At 46.3% G+C, this 23,855-nt stretch overlaps 1 protein-coding gene across 1 annotated transcript in view; it reads left to right on the top strand.

Annotated features, from left to right (window-relative positions):
* Myom2 (myomesin 2) overlaps positions 1-23,855 on the top strand; it is a 70,361-nt gene that overhangs the window by 23,412 nt on the left and 23,094 nt on the right. Inside the window, exons 11-21 of the mRNA XM_036166567.1 lie at positions 1,799-1,940; positions 3,450-3,649; positions 4,254-4,307; positions 10,888-11,015; positions 11,939-12,122; positions 13,315-13,489; positions 15,216-15,337; positions 17,131-17,318; positions 19,343-19,469; positions 21,567-21,745; positions 23,576-23,690. Of these exons, the coding sequence (XP_036022460.1) occupies positions 1,799-1,940; positions 3,450-3,649; positions 4,254-4,307; positions 10,888-11,015; positions 11,939-12,122; positions 13,315-13,489; positions 15,216-15,337; positions 17,131-17,318; positions 19,343-19,469; positions 21,567-21,745; positions 23,576-23,690 (1,614 nt within the window). The remainder of the gene's footprint in view (positions 1-1,798; positions 1,941-3,449; positions 3,650-4,253; positions 4,308-10,887; positions 11,016-11,938; positions 12,123-13,314; positions 13,490-15,215; positions 15,338-17,130; positions 17,319-19,342; positions 19,470-21,566; positions 21,746-23,575; positions 23,691-23,855) is intronic.

The following is a 23,855-nucleotide window of genomic DNA, read 5'->3' on the forward strand; positions in this document are numbered from 1 at the left end:
ACTATTCTTAACATCCTAGAATTTACAAAGGGAACCTCCAGAGGGAGTGTGCTGCATGCTCACTGGAGTGTGCAGTGGGCTCCTTTAGACTCTGGTGTTATGACTGACACAAGACTAGGACAGTGAGTTGTTCATCTTTGCTGACTTCAGTTAATTCCTGTTTCCTCTGGTCGCAACATGGCAGCAATAGCTCCAGAATGCCCTGGGTCTGACTGAATCCTCTGTGCTGCTTATTGCCCTCATCATGGGCTCATCAGGATGCCATTCATAACTTTGTGATGAGGAAATGTACCAGGCATAGCTTCAGGCAATAGCAATGGTGGCATGCATTGTAAACACTTGTCATATACATGTGTGTAGGTGTGCATAGATGTGCGTGTTCATGCACAATCTGTACAGACCTTCAAAAATTCTCATGACAACTCTGCAAGTTGCTCTATTTCCCGGCTGGAGACACCAAAGCTCAGAGAATTTGGCTATCTTTCTTGTGGAGGAACCAGGGCTGACTTCTGTTGGAGCCACAGCCTGAGAGCGTCCCCTCAACAAAGCCCAGTGTACTGGGCTAGGGCTGTATCCCTTTCTCAGGGTTTTGCTTCGTCCCTCCTGACCCACCAACCCAGGCTGCCCTCTGTGGGCTCCTTCCTGAGCCTGTTGGGGAGACCCCAGCTATGGCTGCCCCCCAGGATGCCATGCTTTCTGTCTTGCATGGCCAGCCATCTTTAGCTGGTCCCTGTTCCCCCTGCTGCAGCTTCAGGTGTGGGTGGTGTGAGAGAGCCATTGGGATGTTAGATTTTTTTTTTCTGGTAGTTAGAACAGAACTTAATGGAGGGCTGTGCCATTAGAGTATGTTACCTTGGGAACATAAACATCCATCTTGCTCCTGTACTTCCCACAAGCTCATACAAGCACACAGGGTTGCGATTTCAGCTCTCCCATATAATTTTGTGGGTTTTATTAGGGTTGGCATTAAAAGATACCTTCCATTCTCTTGTGTGCCTCTGGCAGGGTGTTTTGCACCATAAAAACGCAATGGCTTCAACCAGGTTTGATTGCTTTGCTTATTCAGCACTCCGAGCAGGAAGAACAGGGCACAAACCTGGGGAGCTCAGCCGTTCTAATCACTTTCTGGATGTTATGAATGCAGAGGAAACACCAGGCTCAATGGCAGTGAGTCCATGGCCTAAAGTACATTAGGGAGGTTTGAACTAGATACCACAGAATGCCTAGACCTCTGTGGGCACAAAACAGCCATGGCTCCTGAATAAATATGGATTTTAGATAAGAAAATCAAATGTTAAGTGTATTAACTTTCTCATCATTTCTGCTGGCCTTCAGCTATAATTAAAATTGCATTTGCAGGCTGCAAAATGAATGGGAAACTTTAACCCAGGCATTTGACCACAAGTTGCCTTTTTTTTTTTTTTTTTAATTCTCACATTTTCTAAGAAATTCGAAATATAAAAGCATCTCAGTTGGTATTTCTCAGGTGTTGTAAGGACTAGCTTACCACTGTGTTTTTAGTAAATCTTGACAACTTGTAAGGTTTGACCACATAAAATTAAGTGAAGGTAAATTTTAATTTTGGATCAAATTATAAAAAAGTTACAAGTAAGAAGATTTAAAAAAATGCATGCAGACCTTTATATTTCTTGATATCAGTCTGCTGGGTTAATAGATGCATTCAAATAATTTGGTGATAAATCAAACTGATCAGACAGAATGTGAGTTTGGACATCTATGGGCAGGCTTGGCAGTGACCCCACCTCGTAAGTGATGTGAACACATTTCCCCACAACAGATGCTGACCCATTGGTGACAGGGGCTCCTGGGGCACCCATGGACCTGCAGTGCCATGACGCCAACAGAGACTATGTTATCGTGACTTGGAAACCACCCAACACCACTACTGAGAGCCCTGTCATTGGCTACTTCATTGACAAGTGAGTGAGCTTCATTCTCCTAGGGATGGAAACCCCAGTGTCATAACTAAGGCCACACTTTTGGATGTATAATGTCATTGTAGGCTGACAGTGCCATTCGGGAGAGTGGGCCTGCCACTATTTAGGCATTCAATGTCATCGATAAAGTAATTGGTAAATGATGCTGGTAGGTTGAGCCCTGGGAGACACCACTGGGACTTGTTGGCCAGTAACAAGCCTGACCCTTCACTGCAGGATAATTAGAAGAAGGTGACACTCTTTAACATGAATGCTAAACTCTACAACTTGAAGAGCCCAAAAGACTAACTTTCTGACCTTGTCATTTTCTTCTAGGGACTTAACATAAAAGTTTATATTTACATTCCTTAGCTTATGAAAAACAGAGGCTAGTCTTGTTTGCATTTCCAGGTTTCTAGACAGGACTATATTTTCAAAACTCTTCCAAATTCTGCATGGGAAGGGTTCTGGAAACTGGTGTCTTACTGTTCAGTAGCCTGAGCAGGATCCCAGTAAGGTGTCAGTTAAGATGGTAGATCCTTCCCCAGACTTCATCTCACAAGCTGAGGAACCACCCCATGGCCTTGCCACTCAAGCTGCCAAGAGAATTGCCAACAATGTGGCTTGTCTTGTTCAACTTTGATGTGATAGTTCTTTTGTTTTATCTTATATTTTGTTATATTTTATAATTATCACTTAGAAGCCTGTTCTTTTACAATAAGAGACAGAAAGGGAGTGGACCCCGATGGGAGGGGTGGGTAGAGAGAAACTAGGAGAAATAGAGGGAGGAGGAAAAACTAAAAAAGAAATTGCCAACAATGGGTTTAAAACAAGTTTTTGAGCAGATTTGACTTAAACATGTTTGATGGCAGGAATTATCTTAAGCTATAAACCACAAAGATTGAACTTACCTGTCTATCCATGTAAATGCATGTATATGGCTTTCTCCCTGTCATCTACTTTTCCTTTATTTATCTTCCTCTATCATCTATCTATCTATCTATCTGTCTATCTATCTATCTATCTATCTATCTATCATCTATGCATCTGACTATCTTACTTATCATCTATTTATACTTCTGTCTTATCTTGTATTTCTTTCTTATCTACCATTTATCTACCTCTCTATCTTGTCTGCCTTACCTTCCAATCGTTTCCCCATCTTATCATGACTATCTTATCTATAATCCACCTACCTACCTTCTATCTTGTCTTGCCTGTCTTATCTTTATCTCTATATTATCTATCCACTCCTATCTATCTATCTATCTATCTATCTATCTATCTATCTATCTATCTACATTTCATCTATCTTATATCTATACTATCTATCACTTATCTATCCATCCACCTTTGTTACTATTAATAGATGTCAATATTTCAATAGTTTGAATTTTTATCCAAATGGTGTGCTCCTCTGTGATAACTGCTCTATGAGAATATACCTCGGAGTATTTAGTAGATTATTACCATGTGTGCTTTTATTCCTCTACATTTCTTTTTCATTTGAAGATGTGAAGTGGGAACTAACAACTGGGTCCAGTGCAATGATGCACCAGTAAAGATCTGCAAGTACCCTGTCACAGGACTTTTTGAAGGAAGGTCATATGTGTTCCGTGTGAGGGCTGTCAATAATGCTGGCATCAGTAGGCCTTCCCGGGTCTCCGATGCTGTGGCTGCCCTTGACCCTGTTGACCTCAAAAGGTTACAAGGTATGCTCATTTAAGCCCCAGTATGAACTGGGAACCTGTGGACCACATGCATGTAGTTAGTTCTTTCTCTGTTATCCACTGCATATAAGCATGACATCCCATGAGGAGTGGGACAGGAGATATTTCCTCATTCTCAACATCTCCATCAATATGATCTTTTGGCTTGGAGGTGATTGACATGCCTTTACGAATAGAGGCTGATAACTGTGCTTCACAACAATGCTTCTTGTCTTTACCAAGCAATGCGATGGAACCTAGATATCCTCCAACTTTTGGTGGCACAGTTTCTGTACGTGGTGGGACTTAGGTCTCACCCCCAAGCCACTCTGTGCCTGAGTTTTAAATTCTATGGCACAGATTCTTTCATGGGGCTAGACCCTTCATCATGGTTCACTGGAGTCATTATTTTTACCTTCCTATGAGTCCTTTGACCCTCCACAAAGAATTACCAGCAACGCCTCCAAAATACCAGAGGTCATGACTCCCAAAACTTTTTGTTGCCTAAATGCTGAGCCAGCTCCCAACTCACCTCCAATTAGGGAAAACTGTGCTTCCTTCAGGGAGCCCTTGGAGGTCAAAGTCACTGACTCCTTTTTCTCTGCAGCGATTCATTTGGAAGGAGAGAAGGAAATTGTCATCTACCAGGATGACCTTGAAGGTAAGAATCCTCTTTTTTCAGCTTTGTGAACTTGAGGGTTCTAGTGAGAGATGAGAGAGGCTGAGGGCAGAGCAGACAATGATCAAGCTATAGTATGTCTGGAAAGCACTCTTCTAGAAGGGCCCAAATGCATCTTCTAGGGCCTCCTGCAGGTAAAGCTGAGATATGATTCTTAGCTGATGTTGGACCCTTATTTATTGATGTATTTATTTGTGCATGCGTGTATGCATGCGTGCGTGTGTGCGTGCGTGCGTGCGTGCGTGCGTGCGTGTGTGTGTGTGTGTGTGTGTGTGTGTGTATACATGCGTGCATGCATGCATGCACATCTAGAGACCAGAGGACAACTGTTGTAGCATATTATTTTAAGGTTTGTTGTTACTTTTGTTTATGTTGCATTTGTTTAACTCTGTGAAGCTGTGTTACTGTGCCTGTCTGAAACACCTGATGGTCTAATAAAGAACTGAATGGCCAATGGCAAGGCAGGAGAGTGGATAGGCGGGGATGGCAGGTAGAGAGAATATATAGAAGGAGAAATCTGGGAGAAAAGAAAGAAGAAGCAAGAGAAGGAGGAAGACACAAGGGGCCAGCCATCTAGCTACACAATCAGCCATGGAATAAGAAAGAAAGATATACAGAAACAGAAAAAGGAAAAAGCCCAGAGGCAAAAGGTAGACAGGCCAATTCAGGTTAAAAAAGCTGACAAGAAACAAGCCAAGCTAAGGCTGGGCATTTATAATTAATAATACGCCTCTGTGTGTGACTTATTTGGGAGCTGGGTAGTGGGCCCCAAAAGAGAAAAAGAGTAAAAATGAACAACAGACAACTTTGTCATTTCACAGGTATCATCCTCTCTCTCTCTCCCTCCTACCCTGTCTCCCTCTTTGTCTCTTCCTTCCCTCTCTCTTGAGACAAGTTATCTCTCAAGGGCCTGGAGCTTGTCAAACAGTGATGAATCCCAGGGATTCACCTGCCGCTGCCTCCTGAGTGCTAGAATTACAAGTGTGCACACCTGGCCTTTTACACAGGGGCTGGAGGTCAACAAGCACTGTACCCATTGAGTGACTCCCTGTCTTACCAACTCTCTGAGTGAAAGAATATTTTATTTTAAACTTTTCATCAAGCATTTCATTTTTAACATTTGAACTGACATGGCGTTCAAATGGCATTCTTGAAAGATCGCATTTCTTTTGTAGAAGCTTGGTGTTGTGACTATGTCTCATTAACATGTATCCTGAGACAGCTGGAAAGAGGGGCTGAGGTGACATATATCACTCCATGAATGAGACATCCCAAGATTATGGCCAGATCACAATACATACAGTGAACAGAAACTTAAAAAGTAGCATTCCAGGGCTGAGATGACCCGTGGGTAGACAGGCTTCCTGGGTAAGCTTGGTGACCTGTTGATTCCTTGGACTTATAATAGAAGGGGAGAAAACTAGCTCCTGAAAGTTGTCCTCTTACACACACACACACACACACACACACACACACACACACACACACACATTCTCCCTCCTCCTCTTCTAGAAAGACTGCAAATTAGTTTGAAGCCACCAATGAAACAGGAGTGCTTCTTGGGTCTTCTTCAAAACACAGTATTTGAGAAGGTTCCTCCTAGGGCAGTTGGTGGCTAGGGTTGACTTTTAGGTTTGCAGGACACAGTCTCCATAGGAGAAGCCTCACATTGTGTCTTCTACCCTGTGAAGGCTGTGGGGTCTCTGAAGGAGTGTGTCCCAACCCTGACCACAGAGGAAGTAAAGTTTCAGGGAAAGCACTCGGGGATTCTGCAGAGGTGACCCCAAGGTGGCACTAGTGGTCTTTGTCAAACATGTATCTCCAGAAGACCTGCAAAGCCATGAGAGACCTGATCAATACTCAGTGGAGGTAACTGGCCCTGGCAGGGTGGCTTACAACCCTCCCTAACTGTCTGGTTCCCTCAGTCTAGCACTCTGCTCAGTGCAGGATCTACTGAAACACAAATATTTGAATGACTGAGAAATGGCTCCGAGATATACTGGAGAAGTCAGTCTTGCTGTGAGCAGGCCTGTATAAATGGGAGGTTTGGCATGCTGGGGAGGGGGGGCAAGCATTCTATTTCACTCTCATGGGAGGTAGGATTAGTGGAGAAATGCTGTGCTCTCCCAGTGTGGACGGTGGTGGAATTCACACCCCATAACAAAGGCCACGGTGAGAAGGTGTAGCTTGCATCACAAATGCCGTGGGTCTGTGATGAAACCTGTGGTACTGTGAAGCAGTGGAACCGAGTAAAACCCCCAAAGGCAGGGACCTTCCAGCTCTGCCTTTCTAGCTAGAGTAGCCACCTTGTATAGTCTATAGGCATTGATGCATTTGGGAAGCATGCTGAGTAAAGAATAATGTTGCATAAAGAAAAATGTCAAGTCAACGAAGCATTTCCACAGCAATAACAGGGTGATATGGTGAGATTCTGCCTGTGGTCACAGTGGCTTGATTGACTGAGGAAGAAGCTGAGGGCATTCAGCTAGTCCCCTGGTCCCCTCCCTGCATCTCCTTTCCAGCTGGTTCTGCCCTTCTTCGTGGTTGCTACATTCTTGGATGTGGCAGTGTTTGTTCACGCATCAAAGCATTCCTGAGGCTAGTACCTATTCATGTGGCTAGCCTTGGAAGGTGGAAGATGAGACCACGAGGTGGAGGGCTGGGGACCTTGGTATAGGCTGGTAGTCAGCCTCATGGGGATGCTGATCCTGGTGTGAGTCTTTGCTTACATAGAATAGCAATTCCTACAGTCTGCAGCAAGCTGGGTGTGAATTAAGGTTCTGGTGTTGTGGGAGAGGACTTGGAGAATAGGTTTGTATTCTAGTTTTATCCTGTTTTTATGATAAAACAAAAGCACTCCAAACTAATAGCAACTTGGGGAGAAAAGAGTTTATTTCATCTTACACTTCTGGTTACAGTCTACCATCGAGGGAAAATCAGGATAGGAACTGAAGCAGAAACTGTGAAGGAACTTACTCCTCATGGCTTCTTGGCTTGTGGCTTGATAGCTTTTTTATACAGCTCAGGACCATCTGCCTAGGTGTAGTACCGTCCATCTTTTGCATCAATTAGCAATCAAGACAGTATCGACAGAGGCAATTCTTCAGCCTCTTCTCAAGTGACACTAAGAACTAACCAGGACAGCCTGTTTCATTTAGTCATTTGAACATAAACACTGAACTAATCTTTAAAGAGATTCTATAGCGTTTTTAAGCGAATCATGTCTGAGTTCAAGTGTTTGTTACTAGCAAGCTCCTTTTTCTATAATGTTTCATAGAATCAGCACCCCCACAGTGCTGAGGAATCAAGCCAGTGTTTTGCACACACTCATCACAGTACTGAACCTCCCTACGTCCTCAGCTCTGACTCTTTTAAGTTCAAAGATTCCTTTAGACATTTGTTTTAGTGAAATGGAAACATTACTTTTATTGACCAAGAAGAGCCCTTTGGCTATTTTAGTCTTTATGTTGTGCTTCTAGCCTTTCTTATTTTTACCCTCATCTCAGTTGGTTCACCCCTTCCTTTAAGCATTCCATTCAGGCCGATTCCTGAATTATCACATCAAAAAAGCACGGTCTATTCTTGGAGTGGCTAAGATAGGATCCTGTGTAATTTACTAAGATGGTTTTTATTTGTATATTTATAATTTATTTATGTATTTTTAAACTTTATTGCTGTGTGAGTCTCTTTGTCACTCTGTGTGTGTGTGTGTGTGTGTGTGTGTGTGTGTGTGTGCATGCGTGTGTGTGCCATGGTATGATTGTAGAGGTCAGAGAACAACTTTGTGGGGTTAGCTCTTGCTTTCCACCTTTAAAATTAGCTTTCTCTGTCAACTTGGCACAGCCCTGACTCACCTGAGAAAGGAGTCTCAGTTGAGGTATTTCCCAGATAAGACTGGCCTGTGGACATGTCTGTGGCACATTGCCTTGGTTGTTAATTGATGTAGGAGGGACCAGCTCACTGTGGGCAGCACTAGTCTCTGTGTGGGTGATTCTGGGGAACACAAGAAAGCATGAAGTCCAATGAGCCAGCAGGTAGTGTTCCTCCATGGTATTGCTTCAAGTTCTCACCCTGACTTCTTAAAGTGATGGGCTGTAAACCATGAGCTGAACAAACACATTGCTCTCCTAAGTTGCTGTTGGTCAGAGTGTTTTATCATAGTAACAGAAATGAAATTAGACCATGTGGGTTCTGGGGATTGAAACCAGGTCACCTTTTTAGCTACTCAGTGATCCTGCAAGATTAATTTCATTCTACTGATTCCATATCCAGGATCCTGTGGTGTGCCTTAGACCAGGGAGCTGGTACCCTGTGTGTTCAGTTGACCATCTCTTCTGGAAATTGTAGCCCTTGGCTTTGGTTTCTCATTCTCTTGACTTCTGGCCCCTTGAGAGATCTATGAATTCCAAATCAACCTCCGCTTTTAGCAACTTAAGGAAACTTCTTCTGGGATGATGATGGTTTCCTTGAGTTGATAGAGGGAACAAAGCCCTAAACATAAACCCCAGCTCAACTTCTCAATAGTTGTAACATTGGGTGTGGTATGGGCTCCTATTCTACACTCTAGACTGGAATTGAGCAGTGTCATCTTCCAAGGGAAAAAAGATGATGGATATGGAAGCATTTTAAATAATAACAAGATAAAATTGACACACATCTATGTAGTTAGTCTGAGAAGTATTTCTGTACATATAGTATACAACACAGTTATATATGTGCCCATCTCTCTATCTGCATCCAGTGTAACCATAGCTTACTGAGTCAAGGCCCCAGAGAACTGGCAGAAAGTGGACAGAGGTCAACGGTATTTGTAGAGGTCAATGGTATTTGTAGTGAACCAGCTGCATCCAGTTCTACAGCAAAAGGCACAAGGAGATGTATTTGGTCATTTTCTTTCATCTTTGTCTCTACAGACCTCTCCCCTCACCCTAGCTGTGTGTCTGTGAATCTCATCATTTCATTCTTGGCACCTAGGCCATCCCCAGCCTGGTTTCTTCTGTCTGTGGCTAAGGTCTCCACAGAGCTGCTGCTTGCTCCCCCCATAGGCAGCATAGAAAATCTCACTAACTCAAGAATTTCATCCTCACTGAGAACTCTTTGTTTGCAAAGACCGGGTTTTTATTTCTTGCCTAGAGGCTGTGTACCCAAAACAACACAGATAGGTCTCAGCTCTGAAGTGTGACATTTGGTTTGTAGCTCCTGCCTGCTCCAGGGTGGTGAGAGCAGTACATGATATGTCCTCCTAGTTTGCTCCATTGGAAGCGAGTTATCAGGTTCTGGGAATTTGACAGACTTTCTGTGCCTTTCTCTGGGTACTTGCTTGTGCCCTTTTGGTTTTTATACATATACAAGGGTTGAGAACGGCTAGTGGGGACCTGGGCTGCTCCCCATTCCCTCAGCCACCTCTGTTTCCCCACTTTTCTGAAGACATGCTGACTCCTCAGTGAAATTCAACCCACTAAGTGGCAGTATTCCAGATCAGGCTGAACTCTCTCGATCGAGCGATCGAGCGCACTGTGTTCTGGGAAGGGACTCTCAGAGTGAAACCCAATCTTGTTTTGTGCTGTTTCCATGTGGCTGCTCCATTTGCTGCCTGGAGCAGAGTCCCAAGGGAGCAACTAGATATTGCAAAGGGCAGAGAGATGTCCTGGGGACTGTTCAAACCATTTTAATCATGTGCTAATCTAACTGAAAGTCTTAATATTTTGTCTAACAATTAAAGAGACCTGTGAAATTCTCTCATAAATTTGAACACAAATATTCACCACCTCACACGTATTTAAACAATGTAGGTAGGTGAGAAGAGACATAGGTATACCAGATGTCTTTGATCATAAATACCCCTTCACAGTTATTTGCAAAAGGCTTATCACCATTTCTCCTGAAGTTCAAATAAACAAGTGCAGATTACAGTGCTTGCTAATGTTTATGGATCTTTGGAGGGAGGAAAGAGCAACGTGTCTTAGGAGCTAATGTAAGACTTCAGTCCACAGTATGGAGACATCAGCGAGGTGTGGCCAGTGCAGGCTCCTTGGCAATGCTGCCTGAACAGATCCTAGCAAGAGACAGTCCTAGTTTGGTTGATAACTTCTGGATTCTGATTCCTTTGTCCTGTAGAAACTCTGAAATACGTTTATATGAGACTCTTAGGAACTGCTTTTTTTCCCCCCCTTCAAATTGGAAATAAAATGGAGTGATCTTTATTGGCGTGTTTTTGACTCTACATAAGGAAGCCTGGGATCTTTTTGCCTTCTCTGAGTAGAAATGGCCAACTGTAGCACGTCAGCCTTTCAAAAAATATTTATTTTATGTGTATGAGTATTTTGCCTGCATGTATGTCTGTGTACCATGATATACTCAGAGGCCAGAGGAGGGCTCTGGATCCCCCGAAACTAGGGTTATAGCCATCATGTGGATGCTAGGAATCGAACCCAGGCCTTTTGGAAGAACAGCCATTGCTCTTAGCCATACTCGCAGCTCACTGGGACAGTCTTTGGTGCCCCTGGTCATGCAGGGGAATGGTTGAGTGTCACCATACAGCACCCACTCATTGTTCCCTCAGGTGACGTTCAGATTCCTGGGCCTCCCACCAATGTCCAGGCCGCAGAGGTCAGCAGAAACTATGTTGTCCTCAGCTGGGATCCCCCTTCTCCCCGCGGCAAGGAGCCCTTGATGTACTTCATTGAGAAGGTAATGTGGCCAAGCTTCCAAGATGGCTGCACTCAGGCGGCCACCCTCTTTTCTATGCTTTACTTAGGGGCTGTGAGTCCATTGGTCTCCATAGAGCCTGACCACTGTTGTATAAGAGGAGGTTAAATAGTGGAGGGCTGGGATGAGGCCTGGGGCTGGTCCCTCACAGGTAGCTGCTCTGGTATGGAAACTTGTGGAAACTGAGCTTTGTCATCTGGGTAACAGAGCTGTCACTCAACTGTTTGGTTTCTGTGTCCCATGGCTTAGGGAGGAGTGGAGTTTGCACATTGGGACCTGCCTTCCAATTTCTCCCAGGCACTGTTGGTTTCCTGAGAAGTCGACTTACTACTGTTCAGTGTTTGCGTGCAAGCCATGCTCAGCCACTGGATGGCGATCTTGTCGAGGGAACCATGTGTTTGAGCAGCTTGAGGCTTCATTCCCTGGATTTAAGTAAAGACAGTCTCATTTTATGTCACAGCTTAGTAGAACACACACACACACACACACGCACGCACGCACGCACGCACGCACGCATGCATGCACGCACACACACATACACATATAGAACCATATTCGACAAATTATATCTCTATACTTTTTAAGATATACTGTTATACCTTATGTATTCTCTCTTACTTGTTTTTATGAACTTGGATACTGAGTTTATATAATTTCCCAAAGGCCTTTACTCATGAGCTAAGTAGCTCCATGGTTTAGATATGTGACACCATTGTGTGACCTATGTGCCTGTGGACACATAGATCATGTCAGGCCACCACCCTAAGTAGCTGCAGATGGTAAAATTTTTAACTGAATTGTGACTCATTAAGTGGTGTTGGAATGTCATAAGTCCTCTCCTAAACTCTTTTTAATTATCCTCCCTTCCATCTTCCCGAGACTCTGATCTCCCGTTCCTTCTGCAGTCCGCAGTTGGGAGTGGCAGCTGGCAGAGGGTCAATGCCCAGACAGCAGTCAGATCGCCTCGGTATGCCGTCTTCGATTTGGCTGAGGGGAAGTCCTATGTGTTCCGGGTTCTGTCAGCCAATAAACATGGCCTGAGCGACCCATCAGAGATAACACCGCCTATTCAGGCACAGGACATGATTGGTAAGTTATGGCACCCAACCAGAATCCATGGCACTTCAGTGAGAGAATGAATGACTTCGTGCATGGTGTCGGATCCACTCACAAGCCATGAAAGGCTGGCCCCATGTTATGGCCAACACTCAGTGTTTCTCCAAAGGCCTGTCTTCTTTTTGTGAAACCCGCAAGTGGTTTGTTAGTTTGTTTATTGGCACAGGGCCTCACCTTGTAGGCCTGCCTGCCCTCAAACTCAAAGCAATCATTCCATCTCAGGCCCTTGAGCACTGCGATTATAAACATATGCCACCACACCTAATAATGCATGGATTAAAATATATGTTTAGGCCATGGTCACTTAGCGACCCCAACCCTAAACACTTGGTGCTCTCTTGCTCATCCGACTTGAAGATCCTGGTCAGAAAATTTCAAATGCAGCTCATAGAAACTTGGATTTGCAGTCCATCCTAAAGTATAGCCCTCTCAGGAGGCCTCCTGAGCCCTAACAGGGGTGTATTCTCAGGAGGCTTTGTACAGGATGTGCCTAGTGTTAGGTATTCTCATTCTGAGCATCATGGTGTCCCCTCTCCTGGGTACCACATCTTACAAAAGCTGGAGATGACAGTGAGCTGGTATTGGGGATGGAGACCTAGGCTGCCTTCAGATCCTCCTTGGGTTGTGGCCTGTTTCCACTGTCACCCAGGCTCTTAGAAATCAAACCCAGGACCACAGCTACCATACCTGTAGTCTCCGAGGAGAGGCCCTGGCCTTTTCCTTCACTTAATGACATATACACAAAGTGACAATAATCACTGAACACTGGGCATGTGTCTGAGGTGTTTAGTTCTGGAGTGGCTAGAGGATCTTTGACTATAGCCCACTGGGGAAAGGCAGAAGATGTGAAGACCAAACTGTGATTCCATTGAATATCCTTATAGATTCTCCACAATAGGACATCAGTGTGTCTTATTTCAGACATGGCCATCAAGCAAGGCCTTCATGTACTAGAACCTTTCATAGCATCATGGAAATGAAGATTTCACAGTAGTAATTCTTTTCCTATCAGTCATGTGACTCAGGAAGAGGCGCTAGTCCCACAGCTCCACCCAGAACTCACTTCCTTGTAGAGTATTAAAGCTGGCTTTTATTCCTTGGGGACAAGGTGGCTCTCTGGAATGACCCACACTCTGACCATATCTATCTTCCTGTCTCCCCTCAGTGGTCCCATCTGCTCCTGGCCGGGTGCTTGCCTCTAGGAATACAAAGACCTCTGTTGTGGTGCAGTGGGACAGGCCAAAGCATGAAGAGGACCTGCTGGGCTACTATGTGGACTGCTGTGTGGCGGGAACAAACCTGTGGGAGCCCTGCAACCACAAACCCATTGGATATAACAGGTGCCACCCCCTATCACCTTGCAAACCAACCCACTGTCACAGAGGCAGGTCATTGGACATGGTGTGGCTTCCAGAGCTGGAGATACCACAGCAGAGTGCCAGTGTCTCCCCTGTAGACACGATCCTTTTGTTTAGCAGCATATGTTAAGTGCTGACTTGAGTTGGGCAGGTCACATCACTGAGATAACTTGTCTATTGATAAAAATAACCTTTCCTATTATTATTTTGATTGTATAAATGCATGGTCAGCAATGCAAGAGTCAAACCTACGTATACAATATGTAACAATAATTGCCATTTCCTTAATATTTTAAATTAGATTTATGTGGGGACCAGAGTCCTTGACACACAGCAGGGTAAACCCTTCTTTGCCCATACAAGGACAGTTTTGTTCTTCTCAGCCCCTGACAGGGTTAGGACAGGGAATAATCTGCTCCTGGCTGGGCAGTGCCCCAGAGGAGATGTGTGTCTTTGGCGGTGGGAAGCTGGAGTCTTTACGTTTGGAACTTTCTCACTTCTTCTCTCTGCCCAGGACACATGGATTGTCTGGGTTTGCATTTCCTGTACGATGTATTTCACAGGGAGGTGCAGTCGCTATGGCAATGGCCACTGTGGAGGGTTCTCAGTGGTAGCTCCACCATCTTCCCTTAAAAAGAATTCTTTTTAAAAGGCATATTGTAAAAATCCAGGGGCATGAAAGAATAACAGCTAGGTGGTCTCTCAGTGCACTGCCAGCAACAGGAGAAAGACCCATGAGAGGAAGAGACCTGGGGCGTATTCTCAGGAGGAGTCTGTAGGAGGTTGGTAAATTGTATTGACTATAGATTCATAACAACCACTTATATTTCCTGAATGCTTGCTCTGTGCAAGGCAGGTGGGCCAAGTTCTTTCTGGATGGTTCTCCAGTTGATGCTCATGGCAGTTCTGTGAGGACTGAGTATCCCTGCTCTCCAGGAGGGGAAGCAGAGCCTTGTAGGGGTTAAGGAACAGGACAAGGGACCTATGGTCTGGTGGGTATCAAAGCCGATGCTCCAACTTGTTCTTTGTGAATTTGAGGTCCTCGTCTCTACCCGTTGTCCTGCATTTATTTATCACAGACCTCTTGGTGAATTATTAAGGCAACTCCATGTAGTTAAAAGGGAGGTTTATTTTGTGGGGTAACTTACAAGTGAAGGGATAGGTAACAGGTTCTGGGAAAAGTGTGGCGCAGTCCAGCGGTGTTCTCTGGAGAACTCTGCTCAGTCTACCTCCAGAGTCCAGGGTCCAGGAACCAAGAGAGCTGGTGCATCCGGATCTCGGGTCTTCAGGGTACTCTCTGGGCCCTGCCTTGTAGGTGTGACCATTACCGAAGCCTCAACGGGGGTTGGAACTTCCAGATCAAAGCTGGAATGGCTACCCACTACACTGACCTCTTGGATGTGAGGAATTGAATGCTATAGCAGAGCTTCACTCTAGAGAGGCTCCAGATAAAACACTGAAGGGAGGGTCTCAGACTTTGACACTAAATGCAATCTAATCGGGGCCGCTGGCTTGCCTTTTTACCCTAAACCATGCATTAATTCTTGGCACAGAAAATGAGGATGGATGTGTGTAGTTTACAGGAAAAGTAAACTTGGGTTTAGATCAAGTGAGAATTTTTATTTGAAGCACCCACTGCCTTCTACTTCAGTGATAGGGAGCCATAAGCTGGGACTTGCACTGTGTGACTCTTGGTCATGTTCCTCAGGTTTGTGGTACATGGCTTAACCACCGGGGAACAGTACATCTTCCGGGTTAAGGCTGTCAATGCTGTGGGGACCAGTGAGAACTCCCAGGAGTCGGAGGTCATCAAGGTCCAGGCGGCCCTCAGTAAGTAGCTTATGGGCTTTTCTGTCTCTGTTTTGTGTTATAATCCCTGTGTGAATAAATACTTGCCACACCACCTAGACCACCAACAGGGGATAAAGGTGGTAGCGGCAGGGCTTGTTACAGAGTCCACACCTCCCAGTGGGCTGTTTGTCCTCGAAAAGGCAATGTGAGGGGGAATGGTAGCAGGCCAACACCATGCCAATTAAATATGGCAGGCATTACAAAAGCGCCATACTGAGGTGAGGATATCCACTATCTGCCATGACTATCCCTTTGAAACATGTGCTTTCAAGGAGAAAGCCAGTGTGGCTTTCCTGTCACTGCCTGGTCCTATCCATGAATATTTTAAATGTCTGTTATTTTGATCAAACAGGACAATTCAGATCTGGTTTTTTTTTTTTTTTTTTTTTGCACACATCTGTGGTGTGTGTGTGTGTGTGTAGTGCGTGTGTGTGAGCGAGCGAGTGCTTGTGCCCCTGTGGGTGTGTGAGTGTGGAGGCCTGAGAGGTCTTCCTAGGTCACACTCCCTTTTATTTCCTGGGGCAGGATTTCTCCCCTGAAGCTACAGCTTGGGGACAGGGCTAGCTTAGTGAGCCAGCTTGTTCAGGGATCCCAAGGCTCTACCTTTGGAGTTGAGTGGTGATGAGACCTTTGGGCTGTCCCTAGACGAGTTTGCTCTCTCGTGTTCAGTGTCTTACGCTTGTTGCTGTAGCCTTTTGCTGGGCCCACTCTGCGGCTGAGCATTTGCAGGAGGAATACTTTAAAATACCGACGTCACATGTGCGTGTTTCCATGACAGTATTCGCTCTTCATTCCTAAGAGATATGTTTAGATTTTTGTTTTGAACTCCAAATAACTTTACCACCATTTTTGGAAGTTAAGGTTTCCCTCCTGGTAATAATATTCCTGAGATTCCCTCTGCCCTCTCCTCCACTTTATGTTTTTTGAGACAGGGTCTCTATGTCACCTGGGCTTGCCTGGAACTCACTATGTAGGTCAGGCTAGCCTTGAACTCACAGAGCTCCACCTACCTTTGCCTCCCACATGCTGGGATTGTATACCACTGCTCCCAGCTCTGGGACTTCTGAGGACAGTCTGAGGACTCTGGTAACTCCCAGGTGAGCACAGGAGCAGAGAACATTTGTTCCTGATTCACACGGCTCTGCCCTCCCAGAAGTCTTGTGCTCATCCTTACTTGCCTTTTACCCCATTCCTACTGCAGGAAGCTGAAGGCTCGTTCTTGCTCCCAGTGGGAATTACTGAGGATGAGCCAGTCTTCAGTCAGAGGGAAGCTGAGGCACACTCCTAAGCTTGTTGGGGAAGGTGGCAACCATCTAGATATGGTGTCCAAACAGGGAAACATGAGCTATGTACCCATATTAGTCTGAAGTTTTCATACCCGAAGGAGAACGCAATGGATAGTGCTGCCCCCTTCTGGCCACATGGTGATTGTTCCTCTCATATGCAGATTGGAAAGCTGCCTTTGTCCACCTTCAGGGGCTGCAGGGCATCTGCTCCATGTCTGGACCAGGTTTAAACAGGTTCCTGTCCCACCATCATGATGCTTGAAACTGCATTTAGAAAGAGCAATGGACACAGGTGAAAGCCCCTGCCCCAGGAAATAAAATGGAGTGTGACCTAAATGCACTTCTAAACTTACCTCCTTTGAAGGAAGCTGTGAACTGAGCAGGGATGCCTGTGTGTCTGTTTCCCCCTGTGACTCCAAAGGTGGCTGCTTGGTGGGAGGAGGAACACAGAACCCTCGTGACTGCCATGCTTCTGTGTTCTCATAGCTGTCCCCTCTCATCCATATGGGATCACCCTTCTCAACTGCGACGGCCACTCCATGACCCTGGGCTGGAAAGTGCCTAAATTCAGCGGTGGCTCGGCCATCCTGGGCTACTACCTAGACAAGCGAGAAGTACATCATAAGAACTGGCATGAAGTCAACTCTTCGCCTGTCAAAGAGAGGATTTTGACGGTTGGTTTTGGTCTGTCCTTTGCTTTTGCCTAGGTGATCTCTGGTGACCTTTGGATGGACTCCTTCATTCAGAGTTTCAGAGTTCAGTTGGCTTTTGGGTCCTTTGATCCTGAAATAGAAGTAGTTTTAAAAGAAGTCCTAGAATTAGGAGGTGTAGTTAGAGTTTTCCTGCCTGGCCCAGTCAGGACAAATCTCTCTTACCCGCCAGTCCCACAGTTGCTCAGACCCAACCAAGAAAGCACACAGAAACTTACATTGTTTAGAAACTGTACGGCCGTGGCAGGCTTCTTGTTATCTGCTTCTTGTCATGGAAGGCCATGTCAGGAAGACTTTATAGTCAGTTAATGACCAGTTGGCAGGGATGGTGTGTCCATTCTAGGATCCCAGCTCTGTGTGTGTGTGTGTGCAGAATGGGGGAAATGGGTGGTGGTGGTGGTGGTGGTGGTGGTGATGGTGCCAGTGGTAGTGGTGGTGGTAAGGATCTAGCTGGGCAAGTGCTGATGGGAGAACACTGCTCTTTGTCAATCACCACCTGTCCTAGTTAGGGGTTCTATTGCTGTGAAGAGACACCATGACCATGGAAACTCTTATAAAGGAAAACATTGAATTGGGGTGGCTCACTTACGGTTTCAGAGGTTTAGTTCATTATCATCATGGCAGGGAGCATGGCAGCATGCAGACAGACATGGAGCTAGAGAAGGAGCTGAGAGTTCTTACCTCTTGACTCAGAAGCAGCAGGTAGTGGTCTGAGACACTGGGGGTGGCTTGAGCACATAGGAGACCTCAAAGCCCACCTCCACAATGACACACTTCCCCCTACAAGACCACACCTCCTAACAGTGCCACTGCCTTTGGGGGCCATTTTCTTTCAAACCAACACACCACCCTTTCCTAGAAATCCCAGCGTTTCCCATCTCCTGTCCCAGTGTGTCACACCCAGATGCAGAGGGAGTGACAGATCTGGAGTCAAACCCTTGATTTTTATGTTAACTGTTGATGTCTTTGATTTCGCATCTGAGCAGTGATGAATGAGTTCACCTCATCGCCAACACATAAAAACTGATCATAGCAGACACATTGGAAAAATGAGAACTTGGGGCAAGTTCTTAGCAGTCTAATATCTGTCATATAGAAAACTGCTTTATGATATATTTTATTATATAATTTTGTAACATTTAAACTATATTTACAATACTTACATGTTATGATGTGTGTGGCTTAAACTCAATGTGTGTGACAATATTGACACTTTCCAAGTTCACCCTCAGCAATCAGGGGATCTTTCTTGGGCCTGTGCCCCTGGCAGAACTCCTTGCTTACTCTGTAGGTGAGATGGCTCTGCCCTCTGGAGAATAAAGCAATTTAACCACCAAAGTCTTGCTTTGGAAATCAGTATCTAGACCTGGATATGGCTTCCATCGTACCTGGGTACTGCTGCTAGGTCAAAGGTCTTCCTTTCAGGTCTGCCAATGACTGATAGAGACCCCAGTTCTTCTTTGTAGATCAAAGACTGTAGCAACTTGAAAACCCATGAAACTCAGCCAGCACTTGAACTTAGGGAGTAGATTTTGTAGCGACTACAGGTGACAGGTCTGGTGACTACAGCTGAACATTAACCCAGCATTACTACCAAGCCAGGCTGGAGTCAGGGTTTCTGTGAGCCCCCACTCCATCCCACGAACCCCAGTGGTGGGTTTGCAGAGATGGAGCAGGGCTTGGAGCTGGCCCCCTGCTCCTGATTTGCTCTTTATGGGCATCACCTTTTCTCTCAGCTCAGCTCTTCACCTGCCCAGAGGTCACCATGTATCAGTCTGGTGGAAGACATCATAGGGTTGATGTCATGACGGCCACGTACTAGGTGCAGAAGCGGCCCCTTTGCAATGACTCTTTGCAATGTCTACTTCTCCAGCATTGTTCACTCCGCTTACATTTCTCTTTGCAAACTCATCGTGAGTCCTCTGCAGTCCCTATGCATTTTCACATAGCTTTGACTTCTTATATTAATTGAAACAAAATCCATACAGGTGGACGGCTTGACAGAAGGCTCACTGTATGAGTTCAAAATTGCTGCCACCAACCTGGCTGGGATCGGGCAGCCGTCGGATCCCAGTGAGCATTTCAAGTGCGAGGCTTGGACAGCGCCAGAACCTGGTGAGGTGGTCTTCCCAGACAGACCTCCCTACCTCAGCACGGCTGGCCAGAGGAGGCTCCCACAGCAGGCTTTGGGGTGGCTGCTAGTATGTTGTCACCTACTTCCACAGTGATAAGGTGGCCACGCACATGGTGCAGACTGTGGCAAGAGCTGCGTGGGGTAATGAGACTGGACCATTGCAACTGAGCATAGCCACAGAAGGGGCTCTGAGTACAGAGCGGGAGGCAGTGTGTGGAGGGAGCCACTAGCCTGGGCCACAGAGGAGAGGGAATGTCCCAGAGTCCACAATGTGTAGCTGGCACCCAGAGTCCACAATGTGTAGCTGGCACCTGACGTATGACCTGAGACAGATGTGGCTGTGGCCATTGGCTCCTAAGGATCCAAGAGATGAGGGCAAGAGGTCCCAGGCAGGAAGGGAGCCATGAGCCCTGCTCAAGTCAGGGCAGAGAACTTCACCAGGGGCCCCACTCCTGTGTTAGCCTCTGTGCTCCAGGATGTTGGGAAGGAGGGCCCCAGCTCTGAGAAGTACAATTGTTGCAGTGCGGATTGCACGTCCTGCTTCCTTCCCTCTTTCTCTCTTTCATCCCTCCCTCCCTCCCTTGCCCCTCCTTCCCTTCCTTCCCCCTCCCTCCCTCCCTCCTTCCCTTCCTTCCCCCTCCCTCCCTCCCTCCTTCCCTTCCTTCCCCCTCCCTCCCTTTCTCCCTCCCTTCCTTCCCCCTCCCTTCCTCCCTCCCTCTTTCCTTCCCCCTCCCTTCCTTCCTCCCTCACTTCCTCCCTCTCTCCCTTCCTTCCTCCCTCCTTCCCTTCCTTCCTTCCTCCCTCCTTCCCTTCCTTCCTCCCTCCCTTCCTCCCTCCCTCTTTCCTTCCCCCTCCCTTCCTCCCTCCCTCCTATTCTCTTTCCCCTCTTTCTTTCCTTCCTTCCTCCCTCCTCCTTCCTCTCTTCCTTCCTTCTTTCTCTCCCACGCCCCCATGTTCCTCTTTATTTTTCATTTTTATTAAATTAAGTTGAACCCCTTAGAAATGACTCTTCAGAACAACCCCCCCTCCTCCTCTTCCTCTTTTCTCTTCCTCCTCCCCTGCCTCCTGGTCTCTTTTTCAGTCCCTGGGAATGAAGCCAGGGTTTCCCACCAGCTTGGCAAGCCTTTTATCATGCTGCTACATCTGCAGCCTTTTTCTATTATTTTTAAAGATCAACTTTATATTAAAAACTCAGAAACAGAAAAGAAATCACGCAGTGAAATTAACCAGACCCAAAGTCTGTAGGCACTCCGAAGCTGTGGAGCTTCACATTGGATTTTACTCTTTTGCTATTGAATGTATTTTCACGAACTTTTCTACCACTAAAACCTTTAAAAAAGTCTATAGCAGAGTTAGAAGTGGGAAGATAATAGCTTTGTATTCTCTTTCATAACCCCTGTCCATTACACTCTATTTTTATTTTGAGAGAGGATTTTACTAAGTTGCCAAGTTAGCTTGAACTTACGTTTGTAGCCAAGACAGACCTTGAACTTTCAATCCTCCTGCCTCAGCTTCCCCGAGTAACCAGAATTGCAGGTCTGCCCTGCCATGCCCAGCTCCAGAGTTTTTTCGAAGGCTTCACACAAGCTGTTGTAACACACAGGCTACAGTGAGATCTAATTAAGATGAAGTTGCTTCTAAGAGCTCCTCTGGCTTGCTGGAACCCTGGAGAGAGCTGTGACGTGGGTTAGCAGGCGGGGAGGTCTGTGGCACAGCGATGGCAACAGTTTCATTGTCTCTGTGATGCCCACGTGCTGGCCTGAGAGAGTGAAGTGCACTGTGGATTACTTGGTTCATACTCACCACCCAGGTGCCTGATGGAGGGGATAGAAGCTGGACTCTTTCCAGCCCCAGCATCAGGAACCTTCTAGAGAGAGTGATAGCTGAACGTGAAGAGGATACATGCGATGTCTATGGAGGGAAGCCCTTGTCAAGGCAGCAGGGAAATCACTGGAGTGGTGGGGTTGGGGAGGCAGGGTCACGTGAGTAATGGGGGCGGGGAGGCAGGGTCCCTGCAGGGTGACAGGGTCGTCAGGTTGGGCTGAGTCGGGCGCTGCTCAGATTTCGTGACTTTTCAGGTCCCGCCTATGACCTGACGTTCTGCGAGGTCCGCGACTCCTCTCTGGTCATGCTGTGGAAAGCCCCGGTGTACTCGGGCAGCAGCCCCGTGTCTGGATATTTTGTGGATTTTAAGGAAGAGGATGCGGGGGAGTGGAAGACCGCCAGCGAGGCCGCCACTCCGAACCGGTATTTGAAGGTGACTACCACCCATTTCACAGGCATGGTTTTGATCCTTTAGCAGACTGGCCACAGTCTCGAGGGGAGAGGTGCGTGGAGACCGCCGCAGGGGACTCACCCCCGGGTCCTCAGCGAGTGTGGAAGCTCCAGCAAGGGGCGGCAGAGCGCCCCTGGGAGGCGCTGGCTTCACAGCTTCCAGGACCGGCACACAGCTCTAGGACCATGCCCCTTGTATGCAGAGACCACGCCCCTTGTATGTAGAGGTGGGTTCTCCCACCTAGGCAAGGATGACAGCACACCTGTGTGCTCCAAACTCAAGCCCAACATTCGCTTCACCTGCTCCCTGTGGTTGCTAATAGTAATTGCTCAGCTTTAACAATTTCTTATTTAATAATAATAATAATTATCTTTAATAATTATTGCTAATAATAATTGCTTATCTAGTTGATGAGCAGCACACACGTACACAGACATGCATGCATATGCACACACTCATCCACGCATATTTGTACACCTGTGCTATATGCATGTGTACATACACATAGCTGTACTCACCTGACACACATGCATGCATAGACACACACATCTACCTATATACCTGTGCTCTCACACATGTACATATACAGCTGTACTAACATGCACACATGTACAACATCTGCTTGCATTCATATGTACACTTGCATGTATACATCCTTTTATACAGATTTAGTAACTTCACACTCTTATACACATGTACACACATGCATGTCTATATTCACTCACACACGTGCACATAAACAGACAGAAGCCCACACATGTGTATATGCGCACCTGCACGCTCACACATGCATACATATGTGCAAGTACACACATGAACTCATATACACACACCTGCACTGTCACTTACATACACCTGAATACATGCACTCATACACATGCACTCATGAGCACACATGTACATATATTCATATTTGCACTTACACATATACACATAATTTCACACTAGCAATCACACATGTCGACACACACATGCACCAAACTTGCACTATTACACACATGAACACATACTTGTATACCTGTACACACATGTTTGCAAGTATACACACGTGCAAACTTGAACTCACCCACCCATGCACACATATGCACACAGATGTATGACTGTGCCCATATAAATCACATATGCATCCCACACATGTACACCAGCACTTTCACACACATATGCACACATACACACCTGCATTGCCACATGCACTTACATGCGTACACACCTACACACCTATACTCACATGTCCACACTCACACACACTCACACACATGCACAATGTAAATTAGCTCACCCTTGTTTTCCAAATATTTAACACTTGCTGTTTTCTTGTCATTGGGTCGGCAACAGTGACTTTGAGTACCTGGCCTGCATCCTCCGGTGCTGACCTTTCCTGACCCAGGTTTAGACAGAAGCCTGTGCACCTTCCTTCAAGGAAGGCGACATGTGTGTCAGGCCCTGGAGCACACTGAGGAGGCACAGGCAGTGGTTCTCTCCACAGAGCAGATTCACAGTGGAAAACAGACTCCTGTGAATGAGTCAGTGATTACCTTAGAATCCAGCAGTATGCACATACATGTGAAAAGAGACTGATTCGATTCCAGTATGCCTAAGGGATGGTTCTCATAGCCGGAAACCACATTTTAAATAGTATCTGGTCCTGGAGAATCAAGTTAAATATCACCAGGTTGTAACCTTGTCAGTAGCGTTTGATATTGCACACCGGTGTTCTGAGGAACAAATGAAGTAGACAAACCCAGATCTGCTCATCTGTCAGTGAGATTGGCCCCTGTCTGCCCTGGTACATGTTTCTTCTGTCCTTTCAAGGTCAGTGACCTGCAGCAAGGTAAGACCTACGTGTTCAGAGTTCGAGCAGTGAACGCCAGTGGACCAGGGAAGCCGTCAGACACATCGGAGCCTGTGCTTGTGGAGGCCCGACCAGGTGAGTCCCACCTCTCAGGCTGCTCAGCACAGTGCATGTCACCCCACAGTGGGACCTTGAGGGGAACACTCATGCTCTGTACATATATGTATGCATGGGTGGAGGTGTGTTTAAATGCATGAACAGGTACCCTGCCATTTTAAATGTTTTAAAAGTTCTTTGATA

The sequence above is a fragment of the Onychomys torridus genome, chromosome 17 (assembly GCF_903995425.1).
Source record: "Onychomys torridus chromosome 17, mOncTor1.1, whole genome shotgun sequence".
Taxonomy (NCBI): domain Eukaryota; kingdom Metazoa; phylum Chordata; class Mammalia; order Rodentia; family Cricetidae; genus Onychomys; species Onychomys torridus.